General features: G+C 38.4%; 1 protein-coding gene across 2 annotated transcripts in view; it reads left to right on the forward strand.

The window, feature by feature from the left end:
* Window positions 1-21,511, forward strand: part of LOC124795070 (arginine--tRNA ligase, cytoplasmic) — a 129,729-nt gene that overhangs the window by 32,462 nt on the left and 75,756 nt on the right. For both annotated transcript variants that reach the window (XM_047258879.1, XM_047258880.1), the window contains exon 5: window positions 9,443-9,695. In XM_047258879.1, the coding sequence (XP_047114835.1) occupies window positions 9,443-9,695 (253 nt within the window). The remainder of the gene's footprint in view (window positions 1-9,442; window positions 9,696-21,511) is intronic.

Genomic DNA, 21,511 nt, shown 5'->3' on the forward strand with positions numbered 1-21,511 from the left:
ACAATTTAAGTGAATGTCGTGAACATTACAAAGAGGAACAATTCTTTTTCTCTCTCGATTCGTCATGGATATAGGACAGCGGTCGATCAGATATTTACCAAAGAAAAATCACCAAACAGCCATGTGTTTTCAGAAGTCGTTATTTTTATTTACACAACCAGCTTTGGTGTCTCATTAATGCCGTTTTCAGGCCCCTATGCAGTTGTGTAGAGAATCAGATACACTGATGCATGCCTAACTGGAGCCCTCAATACCTGGATTCCGTGAATTTTTTGTGTAGTGTGTAATTTGAAGACATGACAATTCATGAACGTCTCCTAGATAGTGAATGCATCACTGTGTGGTGTAACTTCAAGGCACAGTTCATGATTGGTCCATTTTTCTTCGAGGAACTCAGACCCCAAGGGCCAAAAACATCCAGTATGAGTTGTTGTCAAGTCTTCGAAGTATGCAATCCACAAAAAATTCATGGAATCCAGGTATTGATGACTCCGGTTGTGCGTGCATCGATGCATCTGATTCTGTATACATGGTGGGCATAGGAGCCTGAAGATGACATATAATGCGGTGCTGAAACTGTTCATGTAAATAAAATTACAATTTCTAAAAAGAAAGATGATGAAACTTACCAAACAAAAGCGCTGGCAGGTCGATAGACACACAAGCAAACACAAACATACACACAAAATTCTAGCTTTCGCAACCAATGGTTGCCTCGTCAGGAAAGAGGGAAGGAGAAGGAAAGACAAAAGGATATGGGTTTTAAGGGAGAGGGTAAGGAGTCATTCCAATCCCAGGAGCGGAAAGACTTACCTTAGGGGGAAAAAAGGACAGGTATACACTCGCACACACACACATATCCATCCACACATACACCACAAATTACAATTTCTGAAAACCAAGGGCTTTTTGGTGATTTTTCTTTGGTAAATACTTTGTTTTGTTTTGTCTGTGTTCCTTTTATTGTGAAGTAAAATAATTGCAACATTGTTACATATTTGGGACTTTGTCTTCCCCCATAGACTTCCCATAGACAGTTTTCCAACTTCCTTTTGTATTACCCCCCCCATTTTTTATTTATTTATTTATTTTTTTTTTTAAGGGCGCCTTGTTCCAGTACCATTGCTTTCTTCATACTTCACCTGACTTTACACAATTCATGTTGTTACTGGTACTTTTATTTCATTCCATTTTACCAAATTTTCGTTGTGTCGTTGTGTCTTGTCACAGCCTCTCAAAGACATATCGGAATGGTTTTACTTGAGTCAGCATGTTCTGACATATTCCTGTTATCATGCACTTTAAACTTCTCCGTCTACATCTACCTGATTACTCTGCTATCCACCTTCAAGCTAAATTTTTTTGTGCAAGCCATGATTTATCTTATTTTATCATGATGATCATTTCTCCCTATGTAGATGGGTGCCCACATAATGTTTTCACAATCAGAGGAGAAAACTTGTGATTGAAATTTCGTGAGAAGATCCCGTCGCAATGAAAACGAAAAATGCCTTTGTTTTAACGATTGCCACTCCAATTCACGTGTCATGTCTGTGACACTATCTCCCCTATTTCGCAATAATACAAAACGAACTGCCCTTCTTTGTATTTTCTCAATGTCATCCGCCAGTCCCACCTGACGCGGATCCCGCTCCGCACAGCAATACTTCAGAATAGAGCGGACAAGTGTGGTATAAGCAGTCTCTTTAGTAGACCTGTTGCACCTTCTAAGTGTTCTGCCAATGAATCGAAGTCTTTGGTTTGCTCTACCCACAATATTATCTATGTGATCTTTCCAATTTAGGTTATTTGTAATTACAATCCCTAGGTATTTAGCTGAATTTACAATCTTCATATTTGTGTGACTTATTGTGTACTCGAAATTTAGCTGATTTCTTTTAGTACTCATGTGAATAACGTCACACTTTTCTTTATTCAGGGTCAGTTGTCAGTTTTCGCACCATACAGATATCTTATCTAAATCATTTTGCAAGTCGTTTTGATCATCTGATGACTTTACAAGACAGTAAATGACAGCATCATCTGCAAACAATCTAAGACGGCTACTCAGATTGTCTCCCATGTCGTTAATATAGATCAGGAACAATAGAAGGCCTGTAACACTTCCTTGGGGAACGACGGATATTACTTCTGTTTTACTTGATGACTTTCCGTCTATTACTATGAAGAAAGTCTTCTGGAAAAAAAGAAATGTGGAATCAATTAGACATCCTCTGTCAATAGCACTTATTACTTCATGAGTATAAAGAGCTAGTTGTGTTTCATAGGAACGATATTTTCTGAATCCATGCTATGTGTCAATAAATCATTTTCTTCGAGATACTTCATAATGTCTGAACACAGTATATGTTCCAAAACCCTACTGCAAATCGACGTTAGTGATATAGGCTTGTATTTCAGCAAATTACTCCTACTTCCCTTTTTGGGTATTGATGTGACTTGAGTTCCAGTCTTTAGGTACAGATCTTTCTGTGAGTGAGCGGTTGTATATAATTGCTAAATATGAAGCTATTTTATCAGCATACTCTGAGAGGAACCTGACTGGTATACAGTCTGGACCGGACACCTTGCCTCTATTACAGAGGTTCCCAAACTTTTGTTTGTCACGCCCCCCTTCTGCCGAAAAGAAAACTTACGTGCCCCCCCCCCCCCCCCCAATAAAAAATATAGAGATTTTTATTAATTATCAAGAAACTATTGAAAAATTTGTGATGGTGACATCATGTAACATGGTTGGCTGTTAATGTATCGAGTCACAGTTATTACGTCATCAGTCTAGTCTAATGATTATAAGCCACTCCGAAAGTAAAGAAAGTCCTTGGTAAACAAGGAAAAATATTTGCAACCTTTGCCGATTAGTGGATGCGAGCTATTATTTTAAGTTGAGTGTAGCTTATTACTTTCACTCATTATCAAAAATAGTCACTCAAGTCACGGTGTTAACGAACATCACTGATTTGTACGCCTATAGCGCTCCCCATTGTCATTGCACCTAGGTTGGCATTTATGTCAACGACGACAGTGACCGAACGGCGACAAAGGCCCAGTTCCCAGAACCAGACAAAAAATTAGTTTTACGCAATAATCGTGCAGACTACACAGAACTTTAAAAAATATGAACAAAACAACTTCCTTATCTTGATTACATTCCCTTTCTGCACACCATTTCTTCACCCATATACGATTTTAGGACTACTCTTTGCTTGCCATATCTAGGATAAACTTTCGCTGTGTCTTCATCCAGAAGAAATACTATTATTAGTTGAAATAACATACCACACGTAACATCAGAATCCATAAGGATCACACACAGTATTTATATTTAAATCAGATTCACTATGTTTATTTTATATTGTTTCTTCGAAATAGTTTTTTATAATTTTACAGTATTACCTACATGTAAGGATAGTTAGGATGAAAATAACAAGTTCTCTTATAATGTGATGTATTTATTATAAAAAATTGTTTCCACACACATATGGCAAGAAACAAACAAATAAATCAATGTGAAGGATGAGCTTGCATATTTTTTACAAGATTTTGAATTCTTGGCTGAATAGTAGAAACTGCGCAACGTAAATCATTGGCAATACTGAGTTTGCTTCTAAGCTTATTTTTTATTGCCACTACCGCTGAAAATGCTCTTTCGCACAAATAAGTGCTTGAAAACGGTAAATACAGTTTCAGCACTTGTTCTGCTGTGCTGGGATACACCGTGAGATATTTCACCCAAAATAAAGACTTATCCATCTTCTCAAAGTCATACTTTGCTGCAGAATCATTTTTAATTTCTAAGACTTCCTCTTGTAGTCTGTCTGGCAACACATCCACGCCAACGTGAAATGGATCCGACGTTAACCTATAATAAATTTTATCATCACAACTGTTAGGGAAGTATTGTTCGAATTCATCAGTGAGGTGCTGCAAATGGTTTAATATTTTACTCTTCGTATCAGTATCCTTAAAATCGTTTTGAAAATGGGCTTCTTCTAGGATTCCAAACAATCTGGGAAAGCAGGAATAATTGCAGGCTAAAATTTTACGTTTCCATAGTTGAAACTTATCAGTAAACGCCTTGATGGCATCCCGATGAAAAATTGTTTGACTCTCCACCTTGTAATTTCAAATTCAATGTGTTTAAAGATTCGAAAATATCTGACAGATAAGCCAATGCAACATGAACACCGGGCTTTCTAAATTCCACATACAATTCAGTTTGTTTGTTATTTTCCACAAACTGCATCACTTCGTCTCGAAGTTCAAATAATCTTCCTAGTATATTTCCTTTTGAGAGCCAGCATACTTCTGTATGAAGTACTCTGCTCAGAACAAACACCTGTACTAATTTTGCATTCACGTCATGCACATTTTTCTGGTGACAAAGGGCATAACCCTGGCATCCAAATTATGAACCCGCCAGTTCATTTGAAGCGTATACAGTCTATTAAGGCACTGTAATCGCATCACATGGGGATCTGCGGGTTGACAGGGTAATAAAACGGCATTTTTGCAGTTACGCAGTGTAAGTGATTATTACTCTGATGAACAGAGCCTACTACGGCTAAAAGTTATAACACGATTACGTTCACTTCATGTGTACAAATGTACGGAATAGTTAATACCTGACTTTTCTGTTTTCCAATTGTCAGAAGTAAGTTGTTTACAAATCTGATATATTAGAATTAACGCATATCGCCTTAGTAATTTTGAGAGTTTCTGTGTGTGACATTCTAAACGTGTCATTCTAAACGTGATCTTCAAAAGCTGTATGTTCTAGGATAGGTTATTGAGCTAGGATTGTGGGAAGTGGGATGCCAAACGATTGCATTTAGCACCATAATCTATCATTAATACCTGCACATTCATTTTTATTAAAATATCGATATTAACTCCACCCGCACCCCCCTTGCAACATCATCACACCCCCCCAGTTTTGGGAACCTCTGCTCTGTTAAGTGATTTAAGCTGCTTTGTTACACCGAGGGTATCTACTTCTACGTTTCTTATCTTGACAATTGTTCTTGATTAGAATTCAGGAATATTTACTTTGTTGTCTTTGGTGAAGGAGTTCCGGAAAGCCATGTTTAATAACTCTGCTTTAGTAGCACTGTCATCAGTGACTTCACTGTTGTTATCGTGCAGTGAAGGTATTGATTGCGTCTTGCCCCTGGTGTGCTTTATGTATGACCAGAATCTCTTTGGATCTTCTGCCAGATTTCGAGACAGAATTTTGCTGTGGAATTTATTAAAAGCATCTTGCATTGCATTACAAGCTATATTTCGAACTTCTGTAAAACTTTCACATTCTCTTTAACAGCTGCCTTGTTCCATTTCAGATTGTCTTTTAATTTGGTTTTGTCATACCTGCAACATCATTTGCTGCTTGCACAAGTATGTTCATTAAATTATTTTTGCTTTTGCCTGTGTCTTTGTACCCTTCAATTTAGTAAATGTTGAATGTGTTGCATAATTTATTTATGCATCCCCACTGTTAAATAAATTTTCATAATCTGCATATCTGATTTTTGCCTGATGAGTCTGGTTTTTTGTATCTATTTATACTCTGCATCTTATGAGTATATGATTCACTACTTGGGAGGGTGTCCATGAAAAATGAGGGATCATAGAACAATGAAAGTTTGTGGAAACATTGGTAAAGAAAAGGACACACGGAAGAGAAATAAAAACAAATCATTAAAAGAAAAACATTTTAATCTCCACTTAAGAGGGTGACAACTGTTAATTGCATCCCACGTTTGAGTTCCAGGCTATTGATGTTGCATGGTATGGCGACCATCTGCATCTACATTAGCCTGAAACTGTAGGAGAGATTGCTTTACTGCTGCCGGGAACATCTCAGGTAGAATGTTGGCTTCCTCCCTCACTGTGCTCAGCTTCAACCTCCAACATGTGTTAGTGTCCTGTTGATAAACTCTGTCTTTTAAGTAGCCCCATAGCCAGAAATCACGTGCATTCAAATCTGGTGACCATGGTGGCCTCATAGTTGGGAACGATCGGTTAATGATGCTGTTTTCTCCAAATGTGTTACATTGCATAAGTAACAGAGTGACCTGATGAACAACATGAGGTGGAGCTCCATCATGCGTCAACACAGTTGAGTCCAAAGCACCTTTCTCGTGTACAGCAGGGATCACTAGTTGGCGAAGCTGATTGCAGTAATGTGTGCTGTTCACATTGCGTGTCCTTGAAAGAAAATTGGACCAATCGTGGACTGTGCCTAGAAGCCACATCACACAGCAATTTGTTCACCCTGCAGGGGAACTTAGTGAATGTTTGTTGGCTGTGATGATTCCCAGATGTGGCAATTGTGAGTTTTCACTGCCTCATTGAGCATAAAGTGTGTGTCATCACTCCATAAGATGTTCCAGGGCCACTTGTCTTCAACCTCAGCCCTTCCAAGAAACATAAGAGCAACTCGAATTGGTGAGTCAGTGAGTAATGTGAAGTTTGTATGGATACCATTTCACAATTTTTAGCAGCACATTTCAAATGGTGGTCTATAGAATGTTTAGCTGTTGTGACATAGCTAATGCATACTTGAAGTTCACACATTGAGTTCAGCATTCCCACCTGTGGCAACATCAATCTCTTCAACAATTTGTGGCACAATTGGCCGTCAGCCTCTCCCAGGAGCAATTCCCATATCACCAGCTAATTTGAACCTCCAAATCAGAATCTTTCTGTATTCCTTTAATACATCAATGCTACCAAATAGCAGCAGCATTATTGCTGTTGTTTTGATAAAAGAGCTATGCAAGAAAAGCTCTACTCATTCTGTCCAGACCCGTGTTGACTGTCTGCAACTGTAATGCTTACTAATGTTTGTGTTTGAACCGTATATTGCCGTGTCACTATGGTTAAAGTATACCATGCAAGGCTAAATAGTGCTCTGACAGGGGTGAGCAAGGGCTGTTGAGATGCGTACAGGAAAATAGACGTGAACTGTTGAGCTACTGACGGCCCAGATGAACCAAGGGGCAACCAACAGTTGTGTGCTCAATTTGAGGCCATTCAGTGAATCTTTCTGTGAATGGTCCTCGCATTAGGCCCCTTGTTCATGCACCCATGTTGACTGCTGTTCATTGGCAATGTAGGCTGGAGTTTATATGCCAGTAAACCAACTGGATGTCCACTGAGTGCCAACAGGTGGCCTTTTAAGATGAATTACATTTTATGTTCCGTCGGACAGATGGCTGTTGGCGTATATGATGTGAAACGTCTGATAGCAAATAGCCTGCAACAACCATCAGAAGGGTCCAGGCCATAGGGGCTTTCCCTGGGTCATCACATCATTCTAGAAAGCACAGTGGATGAACACAAGTATGCAACTATCCTTGGGGACCGCGTTTGTTTTTTCTTGGCGTGATGGCTTCTACCAGCAGATTACTGAACGAGTCACACAGCTAGCAGTGCATGAGTGCATGTGCGTGGTTTGATGAAGAGCACCAGTACGAGTTTACGGAACACCCCTGGCCTCCAAACTGCCTGAATTTAAACCAAATTGAGAATCTGTGAGACAACCTTGATCGGGCTGTCGCGCCATGGATCCTAAGCTGAGAAACATACCGCAGCTGACCATGACACAGGAGTTGGCATGCCTCCACATCCTTCATGCATGTCTCAAAGTGATTCGCACTGCAAAAGATGGTTATTCAGGCTTTTGACATGTTACTTTAATGTGACTGGATAGCGTACATTGTTGTTTTCAGTAAACTGTATGAAAGTAAGATTTCTGTCATTTGTGGTACAATGTAACTGAAGTCTCCCACTGAAGAGTTGTTTTTAAATTTTTCACATTTTTACAGTTCCCTTAGCTGTTAGTAGAGCTCTTCTACCTCGTCACAAGAACATGAGTATTTTAGTGCATAAACTTGAATTATTTCCAAGGAATATCTTTTTGTTTGTTTTTAAAACAAGAATTGTTCTTTCTGATATTCCTTCAGTATGTGTGATAGTATTTTTAATTTTGTTGTTAACCGCAAAGCCTACACTTGAATTTACCACCTACCTTGTTCTTCTGTAATAAAACAAGTGTGCTGTTTTTAATTGTATGTGATTGTCATTTTCCCCCACACTTCCTATAGTTCTGCAATATCCGTTTTAATATTGTTAAAGTGTTCTTCCAATTGCATTAACATAACTTTCTTCCAATTGCTTTAACATAACTTTCTTCCAATTGCATTAACATAACTTTCTTCCAATTGCATTAACATAACTTTGGTTCCTAAAGTTCTGCAAGTCCTCAAATACAAGTGATAGAAGCAGTTGGTTTAAAAAAATAATATCTGCAGACACAGGAGTAGCTGGACGTGCACCATGACCCGAAATCATTGCCTGAGCACTGCCAGACCATTACTCCTAATATTACTTCACATAGACGGAAACATCAGCATCTCAGGAACTCCCACATATCAGCAGAGCTTCTGACAGCCCTATCTCTGTATACTCAGTTAGCAGAACTTGAAGAGTTCAGTGAGAAATATGAACTGCTTAACATCAGCTGAGCTTTGCTTACAACAGTCTCAGTCCAGAACTGAATGGCTTTGAATTTCGTAGCCTGTGATGCCAGTAGAGTTCTCATGTCTCCGCGTAGACTTTGTTAGTATTAAATTCAAAAGGTAAGCAAATGTTGTCTCAGCACTCCGTCCCCTGTGAATTGGTGAGCAGCATATCCATACTTGTGCCCCTTACAGTAACGGATGAAGAGAGTTACCGTATGGATAACAGCTGCAGGATGTGAATACCTGGTTTGGACATCGTGATCTAACCTGGTTGGTTAATTTAATCCTCATTAAGATATTATCATCACCTTTTGCAGCCGAAAATCTCACATGTGAAAATAGATCTTTATACCCCTAATCCAAATGAAGTACTGTGGCGTTATATCTCTTTGTCAGTGTTAACTTCAGCCAAAGTTTAACTTAGTGTGGACAGTAAAACTATACAGACTGTATATACTCATATTGTGTAAGTTTTATAAGAGAAAATCATATTCAGAATAAAATATTTTAAATTCTCTACAGTAATTTTTATTTATATGTTTTATACATATTATTCCGACATTATTGTATTGACAAAAAAAGAACCTTGAGTTTTGCATGTATTTGTTGTTTGGAATTACAACTCAGAAACCAATGGAAATATTAGAGAAATCCATTGATGGATTGAAATAGGTTTATTTGGGTAGAGGTCCTACAATAACAAAGTATACATTGTTGTACATCTGTAAGAGTTCAGAATTTTGCAAGGAATTATGTTTTAAGTTAGACTTATTTGTAAATGAATATCAGTTTAAGTGAGCCAGAATTTTGGAAGGAATCATTTTTTTAAGTTATTAATGTAGGATTTATTTGTAAATGAATATCAGTTTTAGTGAACCAAAATTTTATCTTCTTCACAGGTGTGAAAATGTCTCCAGTTGATATTGCAAAAAAGATTGTGGATAATGTACCAAAGAATGATTTAATCAAGGAAATGAGTGTAGCTGGTGCAGGCTTCATTAATATATCATTGTGTCCTGAATTTGGACAGAAGGCTTTGACTGACCTGTTGAAGAATGGAGTAAAACCACCACCAATTGAAAAGAAGCTGAGAGTTGTTGTTGACTTTTCTGCTCCTAATATTGCAAAGGAAATGCATGTCGGGCATTTGCGGTATGTTTTCATTTTTAAGTAAGCTACCATTGTAACTTTTAGAATAATGTTGCCTGAAAATGATTCATACACTTAATTTCTTCGTTGTTTGACAATAAGTTGATATTTCTTGTACAAATTGAAATGCTATGTAAACATGCAGATCCGATGTGGAAGAGAAGAATGAATGCTTTACTGAGGAAATATGTAACATTAGTTACTCTGGTTCATGTCATTTGATTGGGCATCATTGGACAGTCTGCTGTTGCATGGTAAAATTGAAATGATGTAGGAAATATTGGTACGATTATTATTGTTCGTGGGTTTACAATGTATCTATATTTTTTGGTAACCCGAGATTATAATCAAATTTGATTTTCATTGTCGATTCATACTGGTAGTAATAGTTTGTTACTAAGTCTACACAAAATGTAAGTTTGTGCATTATTCTCTCAAGGCTTAAGAAAATGGTCATTGTTTCATTAGGGTAATGAGTGGCTGGAAATTCAGAACAAGTTGTGCCAAGCCAATTTCAGGTCCTTAACAGGGACACTTCACTACAAAGCAACCATGTTAACAAGAGTAAAAGAAGAGCTATCTCAGTCTTGTAACTCACAGCCATATGCTTCAGATGTCCTCTGTTTGAGGTAACAGTAAGATGAGTAGCGAGAAGATTCTAAGGTTTAGTGTGTATTAAGGGTGGTTACTTTATTCTTCTTAGCAATTAAACACCCAGTCACATTTGGATGCATAGTTGTTTCACAATTTTGACAGTCACTATTTTACTCCTTATTTAAAATTTAGCAAAGGCTCAGGTTTTTATTGATACTCTTTTAAGGTCTTTTTACAGTACTGTACTCCTCAAAAGTGGGATTTTATGTTTTATGAAAGGTATCCTTAGTGAAAGCAGCATAGGAAATAATGGTACCCTGAACTATAACACTTAATTCTTGTCCACTGTGCCACTCAGAAGTTCAGGCTTCCAGATTGAACTCCCTGCAGAAGCCATGACACAGTATGTCGCCATCAGCGTAGCACAGTTTCAAGTAGGAGTTTCTCAGTAGCTCTACTTTTTGCCAATTAATACACCAGTAATGGCTTAACCAGGTTTCTTTGCAATCTGGGGATGATCTAGTTCAAAATAATAGAAGCTGACAAAATGACACACTGCCTGTGAGTGTGGGCCACAACAGATGAGGCAGAACAGTTGACAGAGACAAGTGCACCTGTTTCAGTGCTTCTGCATCAAGTGAATGCTTTGGTGAAGCTGGACTGTCTTTACTGCCATGTTTGCAAAATGGTCATTGTGTGCAGTGGTCACATTAAGTGCTCCAGTACCCTCAATCCTGCATATGACTCTTCTACCCATTGATTCCACAAGTACCTCGTGCCCTGTATGATCTGAAATGCTGTTCTGTGGAAAACTCATCTCCTGAAGTCATACCACTCTACCATATTAAAACTTATTGGCAGTTGCTTTCACTTTTCCACTTTGTTTTACATCTCTTCAGCAACTGTACTTAGTAATACACTGACCTTTTCAATCTTGCTAGATGTGTGGCTGCTAGGCCTATGTACTACACCATCTCCCTCAGAAATATTAATTAAACAATGAAAAATCCAGAATGGGCTGATGACAAGATTATGAAAGGATATTAAGAGTCAAAAGGACTGCTAAAAATGTGAGCTTTTGGCCAAAAGGCCTTCTCCTAAAGTAGACAAGATACACACTTTCACACAAGCACAACTCACTGGCCACTGAGACCAGAGACGGTCATGTGTGAGAGAGTTGGGCTTGTGTCAATGTGTGTGTGTTTTCTACTTCAGAAGAAGGCCTTTTAGCTGAAAGCTTGAATACACAGCAGTCTTTTCGTTATGCCTGTCTGCAACTGAATGTCACCACTATATGGTGAGTAGCAATCTATCCTTTTCATAAAAAGTTGTGGCCTCAGTGGCCAGAGACAGTGGTCATGTGTGTGTGTGTGTGTGTGTGTGTGTGTGTGTGTGTGTGTGTGTCTTGTGTCTTGTCTACTTTAGAGGAAGGTTTTTTGGCTGAAAGTTCAGCAGGCTTTTCATTGTGCCTGTTTGCAACTCACCCCCTCTACATGGTGAGTAGCAATCTGTCATTTTCATAGTCTTGTCTGAAATTGTAGTTCTTACTTCTGATACATTGTTTTGTACATTTCCACATTTGGATTTTTTTGGGCGTCGGTTTTTTGGTACCAAAGTTTGCATAGTTTATAGCTTGGAAGAAAGTCATTCACACAAACCCAAAACAAGGGGAAAGAAATGTGAGAAGCATAGAACAGTCTACTTGGCAGCTTTTGTATTGAAGTTATTGACAATAGTAATGTACCAAAGAATGGAAAAGAAAATCTGTGAGATAACAATTATTTTGGCTTTGAGAAGGGTAATGGTACCAGAGAGGCAGTTCCACCGCTATACGTGTTAAAAGAAGCAAGACTTGAAAGAAAAGAGCTGCTTTTCTAGAAAAAAAATGGTAGGCTATGTAAAGTGGTGCAAATATGTGAAATTCTCGGATAAATCGATACGTACTATGGACAAAGTTGGGTAATGTGCAATATGTACAAGAACTGTAAGGGAACAGTAAGAGTGGAAGATCAAGAGAGATGTGTTCAAGTAAAAAATGGCATGAAACAAGAATGCAGTCTTTCTCCATTGTTAATCCAGTATGTCGATGAAGCAATGACAGAAATAAAAGAAAGGTTCAGAACAGGGATTAAAATTCAAGGAGAAAGGATAGGCCCAATCAATGATAAGATTTGCTAATGACATTTCTGTCCTCTGTGAAAATGAGAATGAATTAAATGACTTGTAGAGTGGGATGAAACAGTTTACTGAGTTACGAAAACAGATTGAGAGTAAACAAAATGAGATAAAAGTGTTGAGCAGAAACAGAAATGAGATTAGCGACAAACTTAAAAATTGAAATTGGGGCTGTGTAGAACACAGAATAAAGGAATTCTGTCACCTTGCAAACAAATATTGTCCAACATAGACTTCAATTTGAGAAAGAAATTTTTGATAATGTATTTATGCAGTACAACACTGTATATGGAAGTGAATATGGACTGTAGGGAAATCGGGAAAGAAAAGAGTTGAAGCATTTGAGATGTGTTACAGAATGATGGCGAAAAATTTAAAATTTAGTGGAGTGATAAGGAACAAGGAGGTTCTTCACAGAATCAGCAATGAGAGGGATATGTGGATAACACTATTAACCATTTCCTGATCATTGTTTCCTGTCTACATGCTCCTATTCTGGCTATATTGCATGATGATCATTGCTGTGTTGTACCTCATTGGAATGTTGAAAATTTGTTATCCTGTATGTGACATATTTTGGTTGGGCGAGAGGTGTAACATACGAGGTGCATTCAAGTTCTAAGGCCTCCGATTTTTTTTCTAATTAACTACTCACCCAAAATCGATGAAACTGGCATTACTTCTCGACCTAATCGCCCTGCAGACGTACACATTTTTCACAACGCTGACACCATGATTCCATGGCAGCGGCGAAGGCTTCTTTAGGAGTCTGTTTTGACCACTGGAAAATCGCTGAGGCAATAGCAGCACGGCTGGTGACTATGCGGCCACGGAGAGTGTCTTTCATTGTTGGAAAAAGCCAAAAGTCACTATGAGCCAGGTCAGTTGAGTAGGGAGCATGAGGAATCACTTCAAAGTTGTTATCACGAAGAAACTGTTGCGTAACGTTAGCTCGATGTGCGGGTGCGTTGTCTTGGTGAAACAGCACACGCGCAGCCCTTCCCGGACATTTTTGTTGCAGTGCAGGAAGGAATTCGTTCTTCAAAACATTTTCGTAGGATGCACCTGTTGCCGTAGTGCCCTTTGGAACGCAGTCCTAAGGCATCCGATTTTTTTTCTCTGTCCCAGAACATGGACACCATCATTTTTTCTGCACTGGCGGTTACCCGAAATTTTTTTGGTGGCGATGAATCTGTGTGCTTCCATTGAGCTGACTGGCACTTTGTTTCTGGATTGAAAAATGGCATCCACGTCTCATCCATTGCCACAACCGATGAAAAGAAAGTACCATTCATGTTGTTGTTGCGCGTCAACATTGCTTGGCAACATGCCACACGGGCAGCCATGTGGTCGTCCGTCAGCATTCGTGGTACCCACCTGGATGACACTTTTCGCATTTTCAGGTCGTCATGCAGGACTGTGTGCACAGAACCCACAGAAATGCCAACTCTGGAGGCGATCTGTTCAACAGTCATTCGGCGATCCCCCAAAACAATTCTCTCCACTTTCTTGATCATGTTGTCAGACCGGCTTGTGCGAGCCCGAGGTTGTTTCGGTTTGTTGTCACATGATGTTCTGCCTTCATTAAACTGTCGCACCCACGAACGCACTTCCGACACATCCATAACTCCATCACCACATGTCTCCTTCAACTGTCGATGAATTTCAATTGGTTTCACACCACGCAAATTCAGAAAACGCATGATTGCACGCTGTTCAAATAAGGAAAACGTCACCATTTTAAGTATTTAAAACAGTTCTCACTCTCGCTGCTGGCGGTAAAATTCCGTCCGCCGTACGGTGCAGCCATCTCTGGGACGTATTGACAATGAACGCGGCCTCATTTTGTGCATGTTTCTATCTCTTTCCAGTCCGGAGAAAAAAAATCGGATGCCTTAGAACTTGAATTCACCTTGTACATAAAAATACTTAGGAGAGAGGTATGCTCTTTTTCTTGATGATGTGATTGTCAACGTTGAAAAATCACAGAAGCCATACCACAAGAACATTTGCACATTATAAAGATACAATGAAGGCATACTGTCATTGTTTTCCGACTACGGTAGTTGTTTCGTCCCACTAGTGCCAGATACTCTATGCTGCAGTGGAGTTTACCATCATATATATATTTGTAAAGTTTGAACTACTCTTGTTTACATCATTTCTAATGAATAATCCCTATGTTGATCAGTTAAGGAGTGTAAAACAGCTGTGTTACTAGCAGCAGTCTATGCAAGGTTGTGGTGTGGTGTAGTTGTCCCACCAGTGCTCTGCTACTGTTGCAATGTGCAGTAAGTGCATGTTCCACCAGCTAAGAGTGTCAGCTTTGTTTTTGTGCTCCTTCACTCTGTCTAGTGGAAGACTAGCTTTTCAGAAGGTGTAAAATAAAATATTCCTTATGATCATTTGATATACGAGCAGCTGTCAATCAATGAACAATGAAATGTGTTTTGCATTTGTAATGGCAAATGAAAACTCAGTCTGTGATGTGCAGTGAAGAGATGGAATCAATTTACTAGAATATTATGAAAGAACAACAAACTACCGTAGTCAGTTTTGCTGTTGCCTTAAGTGTAGCTGTTGTTGTTGTTGTTGTTTGCTACTAGAATCGGCAGTGTTTATGTTGACATGTGAAGGCAGTGAGCTATTTGCGCATAATTTTTTTTTTTTTTTTTTTTTTTCTATGGTTAGGGAATTCTTAGTAAAGCCGAGCAGCACAACTATAAAATATTGTTTATCATGAGAGTCATGTTTTCTATTGTGCTCGTTTGAGGCCCAAATAACTTTCATTGGCAACCTCAGAGGATTAATTTCTTTGTCCAGTGAGTGCAATACTCTTCTGTGCAAAAGGAATTCTTCTGGATTAAATTGCAGTCCTGTGTTGTTCTAGACCTGTAAATTCTATGTGAGATGTGGAATTATATGACAGCTCTTCATTGTTGTATTCCAGTCATTCAATAATATTCTTCCACTTTGTTGGTGAATTTTGTGATATTTGGCCAATCTATAAAAATCATAGACCTCTTTATCACATATAAATTGTCTGTATTGGTCTGCTGTCACATAACTGTGAACCGAATTTTGAGGAGGTTGTTGTGCTGTGGCTTAATTTTCATCAAACACTTTCTATAGTAGTGTTGTGTAGTTTGTTTATCTTACACAGACTCCGTATATATTCATTCCATCTTGCAGCCTTCCATTCTTGCCATCTGATGTCTTAATATTTGTAATTTTTTTTCTTTTTTTCTTTTTTTCTCCAAAAGTTTCTTTAATTTCATTTGTGCGTGGCAACTACCTTTACCCTAGTCATTCCAGCTTTACCATTTTGCAATCTGGTCAGTGTCATTTTTTAGATGTCGTGCCAATCGTGATGTGCTGTCTGGAGACCTGTATCATAAATATGAGAGGAGAGAGTCAGATATAGGCATGTGAAATTAAGTTCCTTAAGTCACCTCTAAAAAAATCAGGAGAGACAGAGTCAGGAACAAAACTGTAAGGACGGAACTGCAGGTAACCTTGACCATGGACGAAAGAATGAGTGCAGCTAGAGTGAACTGGTTTGGTCACATGAAGTGAATACACCCAACTCAAACTCCATGTCAATATTTGGAGATGGAAGTACTAGGAACAAGACCCATTGGGTGGCCTAGGAAGAGAAGTACAGACCAGGTTAAAAGGATCTCAAGAGGTTAAGTGTAATGTAGGATGCAGGGGGAGAGAATTCCAGGACAGAAATCGGAGGAGGCATGTCATTCACAGGAAAGAAATCATGATGATGATGGTGCATTCCCATTTGCCTGCTTCATGTAAAGAATTTTTATATTTTCTCTTTAAATTCAGTACCTCAAATGATGTCCAAGAATTTCTACACGTCCTTATGTATTTGCATGCTTGGGTCTCGGCTGCCTTTAGTATTGCATCTCTCAAAGCTATCCATTCATCTTCTACTGTACTCCTTTCCTCTAAGCTAATCCTTGCATACTGCTTCATTTGAAACTCTGCACAACCAGTGATTCTCTCAATTTATCCATGTCCCATATCCTTTAATTCCTGACTTCCTGCCGTCCGTCAATTTTAATCTGCAGTTCATAACCAATGAATTACAGTTGTAGTCCATGTCTACCCTTGTAAATGTTTTGCAGTCTAAAATCTGGCTTCTGTATCTGTCTTATGATTATGTAATCTGTCTGAAACCTTCGGGTGTCTCCAGGTGTTTTCCACATTCAAAACTTCCGTTCATGCTTCTTAAAACAACTGTTGGTAGTTATTTAACTGAGCTTTGTGCAAAATTCTGCCTGGCAGATTTCTCTTTTATTTCTCTCCCACAGTCCAAGTTTTCATACTATTTTTCCTTCTTTACATGTTCTTACTATTGAATTCTAGTCTCCCATCAGAATTAAAATTTCATATCCTTTGTCAGTCTGAATATTTTTTTATAACATTGCACATTCTTTCAATTTCTTCATCATCTACAAAGCTAGTCTTAGACACCTGAATGCTTGTTAACATTGTGTCCATCTTGGCTTCAGAGATATGTTCACTAAGCTGTTCATAGTAGTTTACCCACATTCTATTTTCTTATTCTACATTTACATCTACATTTATACTCTGCAAGCCACCCAGCAGTGTGTGGCGGAGGGCACTTTACGTGCCACTGTCATTACCTCCCTTTCCTGTTCCAGTCGCATATGGTTCGCGGGATGAACGACTGCTGAAAAGCCTCTGTGCGCGCTCGAATCTCTCTAATTTTACATTCGTCATCTTGGGAGGTATAAGTAGAGGGAAGCAATATATTCGATACCTCATCCAGAAACGCACCCTCTCAAAACCTGGACAGCAAGCTACGCCGCGATGCAGAGCACCTCTCTTGCAGAGTCTGCCACTTGAGTTTGCTTAACATCTCCGAAACACTATCACGCTTACCAAATAACCCTGTGACGAAACGCGCCGCTGTTCTCTGGATCTTCTCTGTCTCCTCCGTCAACCTGACTTGGTACGGATCCCACACTGATGAGCAATACTCAAGTATAGGCCGAATGAGTGTTTTGTAAGCCACCTCCTTTGTTGATGCACTACATTTACTAAGGACTCTCCCAATGAATCTCAACCTGGTACCCGCCTTACCAACAATTAATTTTATATGATCATTCCACTTCAAATTGTTCTGCACGCATACTCCCAGATATTTTACAGAAGTAACTGCTACCAGTGTTTGTTCCACTATCATATAATCATACAATAAAGGATCCTTCTTTCTATGTATTCGCAATACATTACATTTGTCTATGTTAAGGGTCAGTTGCCACGCCCTGCACCAAGTGCTTATCCGCTGCAGATCTTCCTGCATTTCGCTGCAATTTTCTAATGCTGCGACTTCTCTGTATACTACAGCATCATCCGCGAAAAGCCGCATGGAACTTCTGACACTATCTACTAGGTCATTTATATATATTGTGAAAAGCAATGGTCCCATAATACTCCCCTGTGGCACGCCAGAGGTTACTATTATTTGACCTACTCCTGCCTAGCTCCTATTTAATTTTTGGATGACGTGGTCGACTCTTCTGTTCTTTGTAACCCCCTCGCCCCCTTTCTAATTTCATCCTACCTTTCCCTTTTTTAAATTCAATTACCTGTCTACCTGGTGAAGAGATCTGACCTTCATGCTCCAAGTAGAACACCAGTATTGTTTTTCCTGATGACAAACTACTCCTGTGTATTCCCCACCTGGTGGAGCTGGTCTTAGCCTTCAGACTCGCTTGTAGACTCATTGCTGCTGTGTTCTATACTTACAGTCATGAGGTGCAGTGAGGTAGGAGATGGTAATAAACAACTGTCACAATGAGCTCTCTTTGCACTCGCTAGACTTGTGAGACATGGACACACTACTGCCGTTTGTCATGGTGCTGTGACAACGAAGGTACGCATTCTATAAGTGTTAGCAGATGAAATGTACGTTGTACTGGATAGACCCATAATAATTCGGAGTAGCTCCAGCTGGGATAGTTTCAAGTCACTAGTATAATTTTATTTCAAATTTGCGTCATTTCATGTTAGGTGAACAAGGCGCCCAAGACAAAGTTATGAAGTTTCCTTAAGTTCCGCTTATTTTCTCTGATGACAATGTCAAATAAGAGTGCTTAAGTTTTATTTTCACACCTTTTTTAATCTCTGAGGAGTGGGATTGAAATTATACAACCTGAAAGTTCTTTCGTTAATTAAGAAATATCATTCACACTATTTAATGAAACAGGTTCCCAAAAACTACTTTCCATTTTAATTTCTTGTGACTGTGGCCTGTTGTGATATTACTGAATCTTTGTCTGTGACTTAGCTTTTAACTTTATTTGGAATCTAGATAAATTAAATCAGATAATGAGCAGAAGAAATGGACCAGTTTGTACAATTTTAATCTACCATTCTTCAAAAATTAAAAAAAGGTATGAAAATAAAACTTAAGCACTCTTATTTGACATGGTTATCAGACTAAATGAGGGAAAATTCAGGACACTTCATTACTTTGTCTTGGGCACATCGTTCATCTAACAAGAAATGACACAAATTTGAAATTAAATTAAATTAATGGCTTGAAACTATCCCAGCTGGGACTATTCGGAATTATTTTGGGTCTGTCCAGTAGAATGTGCATTTCATCTGCTAACACTTATAGAAGGTGCTCCTTCTTTGTCACGGCACTAAGACAAATGGCACTCAAGTGTCTACATGTCTCCCAAGTCTCACGAGCACAGTGAGATTCCGCAGGTTCACTGCGACCATTGTCTTATCAGCAGCTCCTACCTCATTGCACCTCCCAGCTGCAAGTCTGCGACACAGCAGCTACGAGCTTACAAATGAGACTGAAGGCTAAGATGACCAACTCTATAAGGTGGAGATTATCATCAGAAAAAAACAATACTGGTGTTCTAAATTTTGGAGTGTTGCAGGTCAGATCCCTTCACCATGTAACTGAGACATCTGGCCAGGTCAACCAAAAATTAAATAGGGGCTGTGCAGGAGTAGGTTTCATAAATAATAAGAAAATGAAAGTGTTATTAGACTACTGTGAATATCTTAAGGGACATATTATTGTAGCCAAGACAGATACAATATCAACAAGCACTACAGATGTCTCTAAGTTTATATGCAGACTAGGTTTGCAGCTGATGAAGAAATTGAGTAATGCTAAAAAAAAAAAAAAATTGGACTGGTAAAAGGATAAGTAAATTTAATTCTAATGGGAAACTAAAATTCAGTGGAAGGAAATGTAGAGAAGGAAAAATAACATGAAAACTTGGACTGTGGGAGAGAAATAAAAAAGAAAACTGCCAGGCAGAACTTTGTTCAGACCCCAGTTAAATAGCTACTAATAATTTTTTTGAGAAACTTATAGGAAAGGGCAGATGTTGACTACAATTGTAATTTATTGGTTGTGAACTGCAGATTAAAACCGAAGAATTTCAGAAAGGCAGGAATTTAAGGATATGGGACGTGGATAAATTGAGAAAATCACTAGTTGTACAGAGTTTCAAATGAAGCAATATGCAAACATTAGCTCAGAGGAATGGAATACAGTAGAAGATGAATGGGCAGCTTTGAGAATTGTAATACTGAAGGTAGCTGAGGCTCAAACAGGCAATTCTTAGTTTAATTTTCATTTGAATATCATAAAAAATATTATTTCCGTCATTGAACAAGCACAAAGTGACAGTGATAAATTTAGTTTTGTTATAACATATAAAAGCTTTGCTTCTGGACAAATGCTCAATGAAAAAAAATCTTGTGAGCATTTTCTGAAACTATGATGTTTCTAAATGAGAGAGCTAGAAAATTCAAGTATCAAAATATTATGGTGATTAAATAATATGTTCATTAAACTTACTACGTGTGGAATTTTTAATTGCCGGTCATTCATTACCAGTTATCACTGATTTCCCTCTCACTATAGCCAGTATTACACTATCATATTTCTTTGTCAAAGTTGATATGTCAAATATTTGTCAAAGAAATTTGATGGTGTAATAGAGAACTATGTCAAATATCACCTCTTGTCAAATAAATGTGTTCAAATCTAGGACCTCGCCATAGAGTTGATCATGAAAGTCGTTCATCTTCTGTTCACTGCAATGTGAAATGTAACTGCTTCGAGCCTTGGCATTGCTACAGCTATTTGCCCTCTCTGTAGTGTCTTTGTAAACCTGGCTTCAAAGTTGGTTTGTTTCTTCTTCTTTTTCTTCTTCTTCTTCGTCTCAGAGGATGTGGTCACACTCTATAATAAAACAGTCTTCCTTAATTTTCCATTCTAATTTGTCTATTTTTGAGCTCTGGATGCCACAACTTGAAAAGTGCCTCATCTGTTTTGTACTTTTTATTAATTTTGTAGTTGTTGGAAGACTGATTTCACTAATTAAATTATTCAAAATTAAAAATATTTCTTATTGCCCATATAGTGTACTAAACATTTTTTTACCTTCATCTATTTCCATTCAGTGCTTTGTAAATCACTTCACATGTTTCTAGAATTGTTTTAGTTAATGTGCAATGTGATATTCAAGTGCTGTGTTGTAAACTAGAGTAGCTCTCTCACATATCAAGAAATCACAGTGTCACAGTTTGCCTGTCTTCTACGCACACAGCATTTCTCAAGAGAGTATTCTGTTTTGTAATATGAGAAGCCACTTTACTGAGCAAATATTAAAACACACTCATCCATTCGTGAGTAATTTGTGTATTAAGACTTACTTTCTCCACCTGGCAGTTCTCGTAACAAATTTTGCTGAATGCTTATATTATCTCAATGTAATGTCTAGGCCTCCATCCAAATATGTTTCCTTTTTTTTTCTTTCAAATACACACACGTGATTGTATCGTGACAGGAAAAGAGCCTATGGCTATATTTGATGTGCAGCTTTGTCCAGCACGGATGCTGAATGGTTAAAAAGAGACACCAGTGATTTGTGGTCTGTGATGATGAGGTGAAACTTTGAACTGTATAGAAAAACATGAAATTTTTTAAGAGCATACACGATAGCCAAAGCCTGTTTCTCTACTTG

Source organism: Schistocerca piceifrons, chromosome 4, assembly GCF_021461385.2.
Source record: "Schistocerca piceifrons isolate TAMUIC-IGC-003096 chromosome 4, iqSchPice1.1, whole genome shotgun sequence".
Classification (NCBI taxonomy): domain Eukaryota; kingdom Metazoa; phylum Arthropoda; class Insecta; order Orthoptera; family Acrididae; genus Schistocerca; species Schistocerca piceifrons.